We start from the raw sequence: 11065 nt of genomic DNA on the forward strand, positions 1-11065 counted from the left end.
CGCAGAGGTGAGGGGGGAATTATTTTTTTTATATAATAAATAAAAATATACAGAGTTGAAATTGATTGAATGAATTCCCTGCCGTCACTACATGACGCCTGCTGAAAGGCCCTGTCACAACTTTTACACAGGCTAATCCATAAACATCAAACAGGTTTCCACTGGACTTCACTGTTTACATGACTCAGCCCCACTAACCTGCCATAGCTCAGGAGTTTGGCTGCTAACAAAAACCAGTAAAAACTCACATCTTCTCTATTCTTGCTTCCCTTCACTGGCTTCTCGTGAAATTTTTAACTGATTTAAATTTTTTCATTAATCACACATAAAGCCCTACATAGCCCAAATCCTTCTTACATAGCTCATGTTCTGAGCTTCCAGCTTCTCTAGTTATCCCGTTAGAGACTACTGACTACTCCACTCCTTTACTTCAAATCCACGTTTTTGAGTTTGCAGCACCGAACCTTTGAAACGACATCCCTGAAGCCATCAGGACAGCTGTCGTTCATTTTTGTTAGTACGCATACATATTAATATTTCATCACATTTTTGGCTATAATTTACAATAACATGCACTTTATAAAGTGCTACACAAATAAGGTTATAAGTTATCATAACAATAAAGTTCACATGAGTTTGACATTTTAAATAATGCACAATTTTCTGCTCTGATATTAATCTGTAATGTCAGTTAACCTTCTCCTTGTATAAATGGGCATGGAGTAATTACAATACAACCACATCCTCACAGCCTTCTTCTCTGTGCTTCTCTGTGCAAACAACCAAACGATCCAAGGATTTGCATTGACAGCATTAACACAGCACAGAAAGAGAGTCTGCAGCATCTGTGTCCAAGCACTGATCTGTACCTACATGACAAAAACAAACCTTAAGCCCGTCTCAGTGTCCCCTCTGCTGAGCAGGGCAGACAGTTAGGATGTTTCAACTCCTGCATAAAATGAACAGTCAATGCAGCTGCCCCACTCCCACATCTACTAACACATGCTGTACACACCAGCACACATATATTAGAGAAAACTGTGCCGCCTTCCTGGCATTAGCAGGGCTGGGGGATGGGGTTAAGCCAAGTAGGAGAAGGACAGAGGATGAGACTGGCAGAGGAAGGGAGGAAGAGCTGTCATTAAGGGACGGCCCACTGCTGATCCCACAGTTCTACCTTTCATTTGTGGTCAGAGAGATGACCTACAGGAAGGAGGGGGAAGCAGTGCACAGTGAAACAGGCATTATGACCTGTCACAAGACTTTGGGAATGGTCACACAGCTTACATAACAAATCCCAGAGCAGCAGTTCTAGGCTACAAAAGTGGGACAAACTGCAGATATTTACAGCTGTGTGCCAGGTTTATGTGTTTTTCTCCTCATAGTTCATTTTTAATACAATATCAGAGGAATCCACAGGAAGACCCTGAACATCTTTGGCCTTATCATCATGACAATTTTCATTCCTGTTTCCCTTTACTGCATCTGCCAGAAACAGCTCTTTAATAATGTTTTGCTAACCTCTTTATGAACATTATTCATATTTGTTCATTTACAAATATTAATCCACTAAAATTAAAATGACAATAGTGTGTTCCAAGAGCTGCAGCTTATTTGAACAACAAATACCCAGCTATGGATACAATAATAGGATTATTAATGTTAATAATGATAACAATAATAATGTCTGTGGTTCACTACAGGTCCAAACATGGATGGGACGACTCGGCAACACTGGAGTGAAATCAGGTTGGCTTCCTGTCTTTAAAAAAACTGAGGGAAGCTTTCCAGGACACTGGGTCAGTTAAAGGGGACAGGAAGAGGAAAAAGGACAGTCAGAGCGCCCGGCTGCAGGCACAGACGTTTCTAAGAAACCCAGAGGCGTCTTTATTGGCTCAGTTCTGTCATCTACAATCTTATCAAGCGTTTGTTTGTTGTTAACACAGTAGCAGTTGCCTCCAAGGGAATATCTTCACTATGGTAGCACAGCTGATCTAACAATTTATCCAAAAAAACAAATGGATAAATGAATAAAACAGCTGCTATGGTCACACCTACTGTACTGTACTGTATGTAGAGAATGGTTAAATGTGTGCTCTAGCCATTTGAGGACAATAGTTATAGAATTTACATCATTTTCCACATTCTGGGATTAGCTTGGAGCTCTGATAAGGCAGAAATGGATCCCCATCAATCAGGATTTGTCCCAGAAGCTCACATCCAGTCAACTGCAGGAGTTTTAAAGTATCGATTAACAGTGACTCCTGGCATACATTTGATTTATTTGAAAGTCTTTGAAACTTGTGAAATGTTTATGCTTCTTTTCTATATCACAGAAACCTGTAAAAATCGAAATAAAAAGTGGCAAAGTGAATTTGCTCCACTGCCCAAACTTCCAGTCACGTTTTTGACTGTAATACTAAAAGTCATATCATGCCTTTTAGTAAAGCTGTTGTTGGATGTTAGTAAAGCTGACATCCATCATGAACAACCCACATCACCCACTGCATGAGTCTGTGAGTGTGCTGAGCAGCTCCTTTAGTCAGAGACTGAAACACCCTCGCTGCAAGAAGGAGCGCTTTGGCAGATCATTCATCCCAACAGCAGCAGACTCTATAACTCCTCAGTCACGATGTCATGACTCACTGGACACTGTGAACATCCACGGTCACCACTTCATGCATAATGGACCTATGTGTATGGACATGTGCAGGTATATATGTATGTATATGTATACATATGTATATTTAGTGTGTACATGTGTGTGTGTACATACATAGGAATAGTAGTGGTACAATAGTTATGCTAAGCTATATAGTTGATGTCCTGCATATTTCCACAACCACATCCATAATCACATACTGTGTATGCTACTGTTGTATATAGTGTATTATCTTACTTTTTTTCATTGGTTGTACTTATTTGTATTTTTGTATTTCCTTCTGATATCTGTACCTGAGCTGAGGTGACGCAAAAATTTCCCCGTCGTGGGATCAATAAAGTCTTATCTTATCACTGCGTCTACACTGCACGTCATCTGCGACAGGACTGCTGGAAACACTGCACGTGATCTGAACTTTTTCAAACGTTAGCTCAGACTAACGGCTGAACCTGCAGCTCAGGTGGTCGAGCAGGTCATCTGCTGATTCAGCATCTCTAACAGTGCTTGGATCCAAATGCCAGACAGCAGCTGTGAATGTGTATTTTATAGCTGAGGATACGGGGGGCGGGGGGATCCACATGTTTGCAGCTTTGTGAGCGTTAACTCACCTCTCCTCAGACTGAATGAGCCCATTGTAGCTGCTGACAATAACAAAGATGGCAGCTGGCTCGGATAATGCTGTCAGCCAGATTAAATGGGCTCTGTCAGAGCTTTGTTCAGCTCCTGTGATGCATTCAAACGCCCGCTCTCAGGAGTTTTTTAAAGACACCTTATTGATGTCGAAAAAAACAATACTTAATGAAGTCATAGCTCTCTTAGTGTTTAAGAGTTCCTCTTAACATCAAGCGAAGCAGAGTGTTGAAGAAGTGGCAGCATTCCCAGAGTGTTGCTAGCTCCATGCTGTCCAGGCCAGCCAGCCTCGGAAGCTTCTGACAAGTGAATTTGTGCTGTTTACATACAGCAAATTACAGCTGACTGCAGAGGCAGCCTGGAGCACTGGAGCTGCTTCCTTTATGTAAGAGCCCTGAGCTTGTTAATTACTTAGAGACTGTCCAGGAAGTAGGCTAATGCAGTTAGACAAGAGGTTTTGTCTATAGGCTACACTTTGACCTAATGCTACGGCAATCCACGATCAATAATTCACTGTGACAGCTTGAGGAGATACCAAATTCTTCTGTATGTTACTAAATGTAGCTCCCGAACATAATTAAGGAAATATGAAAGAAAAGCACTTTGCTTTCTTTTCTTAGCGTACAGCCACGTGGCAAAACTAAGCAAAGGATTTGTGCAAACACTTTAAACATACTCTAATCACCACGGCTGTAACCTGTGTGTCTCTACCAAACAGCCATTTCAGAACGACGCTGCCTTAAACAAACACTGCTCTGCCTCCATTTCATAAATTCTTTAAACTCCAGGGTTTCACTCAATTATTCATGTTTTGGGAGCTACTGCATTGCAGCATTCGCCTCGAAAGATCGCCACCTAAAATAACAATGTTTTCATTCTGAACACCATGCAACACTTTATCAAGCTTCGATGTACACCAAACACAGTTCTTAATCCCCATATATGTGAAGTCACACAGACACAGGTCTTAATGAAATATTGAGAGCCTGTAGCTGTGATGAAGTCATCAGAAGAAGGCAGTGGGTTCTTGTCCATGTGGTGCTCTGAGATGATCTGCGAGCTGTTGGGCAACACCAAAAGAGTAGCTTGACTGTTGTGACACAATCATCATGGCTGAAAATAACTGAGGACATTTAAAAACAGCTGCTGCTTTCTGTTCACAATAACGACACATAAAAACAAATTCCACGTGCAGTTTGTTTCTATCTGGTCTGTAAGTCTGACGTCATTAGCCGTTTTCAGGTCCAAACTCCGCTTCAGGTCCCAAAGTCAAACGAACACTGCGGCATCACTGAGAGTTAAAAACTGTCTAAATTCTTTCATCTTTAATAAAATGATCAGCGTTGCTGCTTTACCAGGTGTAACAATTAAGTTTAACATCCAGGCATCCATGAAAACAGGATTTATTACATTTAACGGAGTTAGAAGTTAGCAGGAAGTAAGCTCGCTAGCTTCCACCTAAACATGATATAACATGTTCTGACTGAGAGATTTCTGAAAGATTAAAATGTACCTATCACTTTCAACAGAAAACTAAACAGCAGTGACGTTTGTAGGGTTACTAAAGTTGGGCTAGCTGGTATATAATGATGTGCTACGTGATCGCTAGCAACACAGCTATGTTAGCATAGCATAAACACAGTGAAGCTGGAGGATGAACACTAACTTTTTCCCACTCGATAAAAGTTAACGTGAGGGTTCCTGATGGTTAGAGACAAATGCAATCACATGGCAGGATGCTGTAAACGAACCAAACTTCAGTCAGGAGAACAACTGAGATAATCCATCCACAATACGAGGTTAGTCATTAATATACTGCTGCATGGGCTGGGCTGTAGCTACATCGTATGGGTTTAAAAACTGAGCTTTAAAATGAACAGTGGTAATTAATAAACACAGAGTAGTTTGGACCCAGAGTTCATATGTCATCAACAACCGGACTGGTTCACAGGGAAGCAGTGGTTAAGACAGCAAGAGGGTCCTGGTTCAAACTCCAGTCGCGGTTTTGTAGCACCAAAAAGACATGAGTACAGATAGAAACAGCAGTCTTCTCTCAACTCTACTGGTTATAAATGAAAGACCCTTCAAAGAGGATATTACTGTTCCAACTTAAATAGATGCTATTTTTGATTTTTTAAATATTAATATTTATTCCCTCTCCTCTTTACAATTTCAATAATATTCTACACTATCCGTTTCCACAGAAGTTGGCCTTATTTCCTTGGTGTTGTGGTAATGTAGTGAAGTGGAACAAGGTCCAAGGACCCAATCAGAACCAGCTCCAGGGATTTTCACCAAAACAAACAAACAAACAAAAAGCTGGCTCCAGGGCAGCAGTGCAAAGCTGTTCTGCAAACCTTTCACCATCAGTCGCTGAGTAAAGGTCTAACTACAAGAAATCCACCAGTGACATTTCACATTTTTCTAACTTTTTTTATAGCTGTGAAACAACAACTGTATTTTTGATCAGTCCAGTTCATCTGTTACTTTTTTATCAGAGGATTTTACCATACATACAGATTTCCATCATCCATGGCTCATCCTGCACTTTGCAAAATATTCACCTGTTTACAAATGTGCAGACTATTATACCCATTATTGTCATTGTGCAGTGCATACTATGGTTCTGTCTTTAATCCAGCACAGGATTAATCCTATATCCATCTGTGAATGGATGAACATCTCACGGCCCATCTGTGCAGAGCTGTACATTGTTGTTATGTACTGTATGTGTCTTTTCACGGCTGTTTTTACACAGCACCTGTCGTCCACCAGGTGTGGAGCCAATTTTACCTTAATGCCTTATGAGAACTAGTCCATGAATGTTGCATAGCTTTACACAACAGCAGCTGGACTCATTTTCATGGGAAGAAATCCACAGAGGACAGAATGTGAAATTCTACCCATCAGTTTCTTGCAGTAGTCTCTCCCACAGCCACCAGCTTCAGTGTTTTTAGGGCCCAGACAGTTTCTGGTAATAGCATCAGGGAACCTCTTTTTACCCTGGAAGTCGATATCCAAAGGTCCAGATATAAAGCAAGTGTTGGCATTTGTCCTGCTTTCAATCACTGCACTGAGCTACGCTAACCATTTAGGAATCATAAGTTGCTCATAAGTTTTATAGAGAAGTACCGAAAACGTTTCACTTTCTGGGAGAAGAGTTTGTGACTTACAAAATGAATGTCTACTTGCTTAATGCCATTGCTGCGATCAGAAGGTAACTTTACCAGAGAAGAAACTCTTGGCTCGTAGGTAGCTGACACTTAGGCGGAGGATGGACAGTTTATCCAGACTGGCGGTGACCTCTTCAGGAAACGGCAGCAGACTGGCCAGCCGCTCCAGCTCCCCGTTTAGCCTGTCTCTATGTCGTTTAGATGGATTGGACTTCGATCCCTCAGTTGGTGGTTGCTTCACCCTGATTAGAAAGCAAACAAGAACCATTGGTACTGCTGTAGGTAGATTAGATCTGGTTCTTCATGTATGCAGCCTGTCTTCTCTATTATTTTTACGTGTAGACTCACTGTGTATCAAAGACAGACATCGCTCTGGGTCTCAAAAGCGTGGTCAAGTAAAGTAAAGTCCCTTAAAAATCGACTTTCATTCCAATAACCAGCAGAGAGCGACCACTCCAACAAGACCTCGGGAAACTCTTTCTGACAGCAATGGCAGGTGTAAACTCAATGTGCTCAATACAGATAATAAAGACATAAAAACCCTGCATAGGTTTACAGTGCAGTAAGACAGTTTATTGTCTCAATCAGTTGGTTAAACTCTAAACTAAGCAAAGTGAATCACATTTTGTGACTTCAGGTGATGATGGGTGAAATAAGTGCCTGTGGTGGGAAGCAGGCAGGCCTGAGACCCACTTTTCTCTGCTTCCAAACGAGTGACAGAAGTGACCTTGAAGCCGTCACCTTCAAAATGATGCACGACAAGTGACGTGTTTTTAGTGTGTTGGAGCTTTACTGACGACAGCATGCAAATAATATTGTATAGCGAAAAGATAAAGTAGGGTGTGATTGAAGGTAGGTCTACCTTCAGTCATTACCATATAAGTGAATTGTGTACCTTGGCTTCTCAGTCAGATCTGCCTGTCACATTTCAAAAAGCCAAGATGGTGGCCTAATGTTCATCCTGCAGTCGTACACTCCTAGCCTGCTCAGGCTGTTCTTTTATGAACAGTCTATGGTTTTCCTGCACAGTAAGCAAACACTGGCATTTGTTGTGTGAAGTAATCCTTTAACAACACCCATCTTAATCTATCTGGCTGTGACAAATAACTGAAACCAACAAGCTTTCAGTTCAATCAGATTTGAATTGTTTCTTAAAAGCGACGTGTTTATTTGCGGCTGTAACTGGTGGTTTTAGACTTCAGTATAATCTGGATGATTAACCAGATGCAAAGAAAGAAAGTTGTACTAATGTAGGCTGACGGATCCTAACATGAGACATCACAGAGCTCAAAGTAAAGAGTACTTTATCCTACATGCCTTCTTTCTATACTGTACTGTCATAAAGGAACATAGGAGTAATACATGACTTTATTGTTCTAATGTTAAAAAATCCAGTAACTGATAATGTGGATGGTCTTGTCAGTATATATACTACATATATTTTATAGTTTGCATTAAAAGAGCAGCCAATCACATGCTCTGAACTTCAGTGCTGGGTGGGCCTCCCTGTCGGCCTACATTTAAAACACTGAACGTTTCTTTACTTCAATTCCAAATCAAAGCTGAAGTTTCACATTTTCTTGGTTTTTTCCACACTAGCATGGCAACAATGTGAGTATAATACAACTACAATGATCTCTCCTACCATCACAACATATGGATGGATGGAGATCTGATTATCCTGCACATCAGAGATAGCAGCTTGATATGGCTTGTCTTTTTTCCTCTCTCCATCTCTGTTCAGTGCTGCACCACGTTGTTATTTTCACTCAAATTCATTCTCTGATTTGATATTTTCTGAGTCGCTTGAGTCAGATAAACATTCAGCATTGCTCAGTCGGGAAATGTGTTTGCGTGGAATCGTCACGTGTCATGTTCTCAGAGTTAAACAAGCTCAGGGAGTCAGGAACTCTGTCCCTGTTTCAACATAAATGTAACCGAATGCTCATCTCAGTAGTGACAGTATGTGTCAGCAAGAGGAGAATTATAGGCTGTGTTTAGGAGCTTTACAGACACTGAGGCCATTTTCAAGAATTATGCTGCACCACTGATCCGTTTCTGAATTTGAGTTCTGTCACATTCATGGGAGTCAAAGTCATTTCAGTTCTTAGGCCTGACCAGCAAAACCATAGTAACCTAGAAGTGCTCAGTGTTCTCATCATTTGCTTCTGCAGAGAAGAGTGGGCCACAGTTCCTCCACAGCAACGTGAAACAGTCACTGCCACTTATCACAAACACTTGGTTCAGGGAACGATTACATTTTCCACACAGGGCCGGGTTGGTTTGGTTCGCTACTTTCCCTTAATTCATGAAATCATCACCTAACAATTGCATTTTGTATTAACTGGATTCTGCAGTCAGATAAACATTCAGCCTGTTTAACCCTGACAACAAGTCTGGTTTGTCTAATATTAACATTTATTCGATAAACACGCTAAAAGCTGAGAAATCCGGAAGGGGGGGAAATGGTTTTATAGCAGCGCATTAGCGGAGAACTGAACGTAGATGTAACGATTTCAGATATGACGTCCGCCACACTGTGTACGTTTTCTTTCTTTTTAAATAATTCTCCCGCAGCTTTCCCAGAGTCACATCACATCCGAGCAGAACAAAGGCCTGCGGAGGATGCGGATCATCTCGGTGCCGTTTTTCTACAGTTTAGTAGAGACTGAGCGTTTAAAGCTGGACCGTGACGCCACTGACTGCTTGGAATTTATTTTAAAAGATTTTTTTTTAACTGAAAAAGGTTCCTGAGAGTTTGAATCGCGTTAATGTGATTAAAAAAAAGATTAGGGCCTCTTACCAAAGGCCTTTTTATAAAATGATTTGAAATTAAATGAAGCGGAGTTTTACTGAAGCAACAACAACATAAAAAACGAAGACATCTTCAACATCCCTGCAAAAGGAAACGAAAGGGGAGAAACGGCCCAGCTGATTGTTTGAAGGGCGTTTGACAGAAAATAGCCGAGCAGTCGTCCCGAAAGCCCCACGGCCTGGAAAACGTTGGGACAATAAAAATAATTCATGTACAATAATTCACACAAGTGTGGCGTTCTCATTAACAGACAGAAATAATGTTAAAGAATGAGGCCACAGCTGCAGGCCTGCGATAATCCGAACATCCACCGACCTGATTCAGCATCGTCAGCAAACACCGATTTGTTTCGATGAATTTAGGACGACAAAGAAACAAATCTTCTTAATTACGAAACACAATAAATGTGACGTGGATGTTAGAATACACGGAGGGAAACCTTCAAAGATGAAATGAGAGAAACTTACACTCTCTGAACGGGTTTTCTCCTCTTGCGTCCTGCATACATGGCTGTTACTCTTACAGAAGCCTCTGGAGAATCCGTCTTTCTGCGCTACATGTACAAAAACTCTGCTTTTATCCTCCGCATCAACTGGAAAAGCAGGATCGTCAAATTAAAATATGCGATAAAGAATCCGACCTGCTATAAATGAGAACATTCTCCAGTCAGCTGCGCCTAAACATCAACTTGTTATGAGCGAGAAAGCAACGCAGAGTTTTGCTCCTGAGGAAAAGGAGTGCGCACTCTGCTCCACTTTCCAACTGCAGCTCAAAGACGCGCTCCCAGTATTCCCATTTACTCAGCAGTGTCCTCCAATTAGGCTGGACAGCAGTTACGAGATGGACAGCGGGTGCGCGCATTCCACTGGCGGGTATGCCCCATGCAAATTTCTAACGGATGCGCGCTTCATGGGATTCGCCTTAAATGCAGTTTGGGCAGCGGGGATGCGTGTGGGTAACGTGCGCGTGCACATAGGAGAGTCTTCTGGAAACACTAGCACGGCAGCAGAGTTCACGCAAGCGCGCTCCCGAGCGAGTCCTGGCGTCCAATCAGCGCACAAAGCAGACTCGGAGGGTTATGCGGAGGCTGAATGTGGGACAGGGGTCAGACTCATATATGCCAGGGAGTTTATGCGGACATTGATAACATCTGTCATGGGACAGAGGGACAAACGTGAGCACAGAGACACAATATCACCACAAAGAGATGGAAAGACTACAGAGAGAGAAAAAGGATTCAAATAAGAAAGACAAAAGACAACATGGAAAACAATCACAGAGTGTTGGCAGACAATCAAATAATTACATCATTTATGAAAGAAATAATTAATATACCTTAATGCTTGTTAATAGTGTCATTGTTTAAGTTGTTACGTTGAGTAATTTGAAAATAATTATTTTGTGGCTCATTTTCATTATTCTGTTTTCCATGATTTCATCATTTTGCTTGTTAACCTGCTGGTGCAGCTCAGGATGTGACGCTATCACAGTTTTGTCAAAGCTGTCCAGATATACCACTAACGTCCAATCAAATTCTCTCATTCTCAAGTGTTTTATTATAGAATATATAGTTACATAATTACAATGTGAAGAATTACAATCTCTCTGACTTTACTTTGCTAATGTGTTTAAGACACTGTTAATAATAATTAAATGAAAAATGCTCTGATCTGTTTCCAAGCAAAATGTAATTTTAAATAAATTCAAGTGAAATTTTGATGAAATTTGATTAAAAGTATTTCATTGAGCTAATCCACCGTCTTCAACCACAAAGCTACATTGTTT

The 11065-nt window shown here is 41.1% G+C and overlaps 1 protein-coding gene across 3 annotated transcripts in view; it reads right to left on the reverse strand.

Annotated features, from left to right (window-relative positions):
- The window catches only part of LOC134644241 (aryl hydrocarbon receptor-like), a 47754-nt gene extending 37547 nt beyond the window's left edge, over nt 1-10207 (reverse strand). For all 3 annotated transcript variants that reach the window (XR_010096474.1, XM_063497083.1, XM_063497082.1), the window contains exons 1-2: nt 9748-10207; nt 6520-6707 (exon numbers count right to left, since the gene is read on the reverse strand). Coding sequence is in view for 2 of the 3 variants with exons in the window: in XM_063497083.1 (XP_063353153.1) it covers nt 6520-6707; nt 9748-9788 (229 nt within the window). In the remaining variant the exon portion in view is untranslated. The remainder of the gene's footprint in view (nt 1-6519; nt 6708-9747) is intronic.
- Between the last annotated feature and the right edge of the window lie 858 nt (nt 10208-11065).

The sequence above is a fragment of the Pelmatolapia mariae genome, linkage group LG16_19 (genome assembly GCF_036321145.2).
Source record: "Pelmatolapia mariae isolate MD_Pm_ZW linkage group LG16_19, Pm_UMD_F_2, whole genome shotgun sequence".
In the NCBI taxonomy this organism is placed as follows: Eukaryota; Metazoa; Chordata; class Actinopteri; order Cichliformes; family Cichlidae; genus Pelmatolapia; species Pelmatolapia mariae.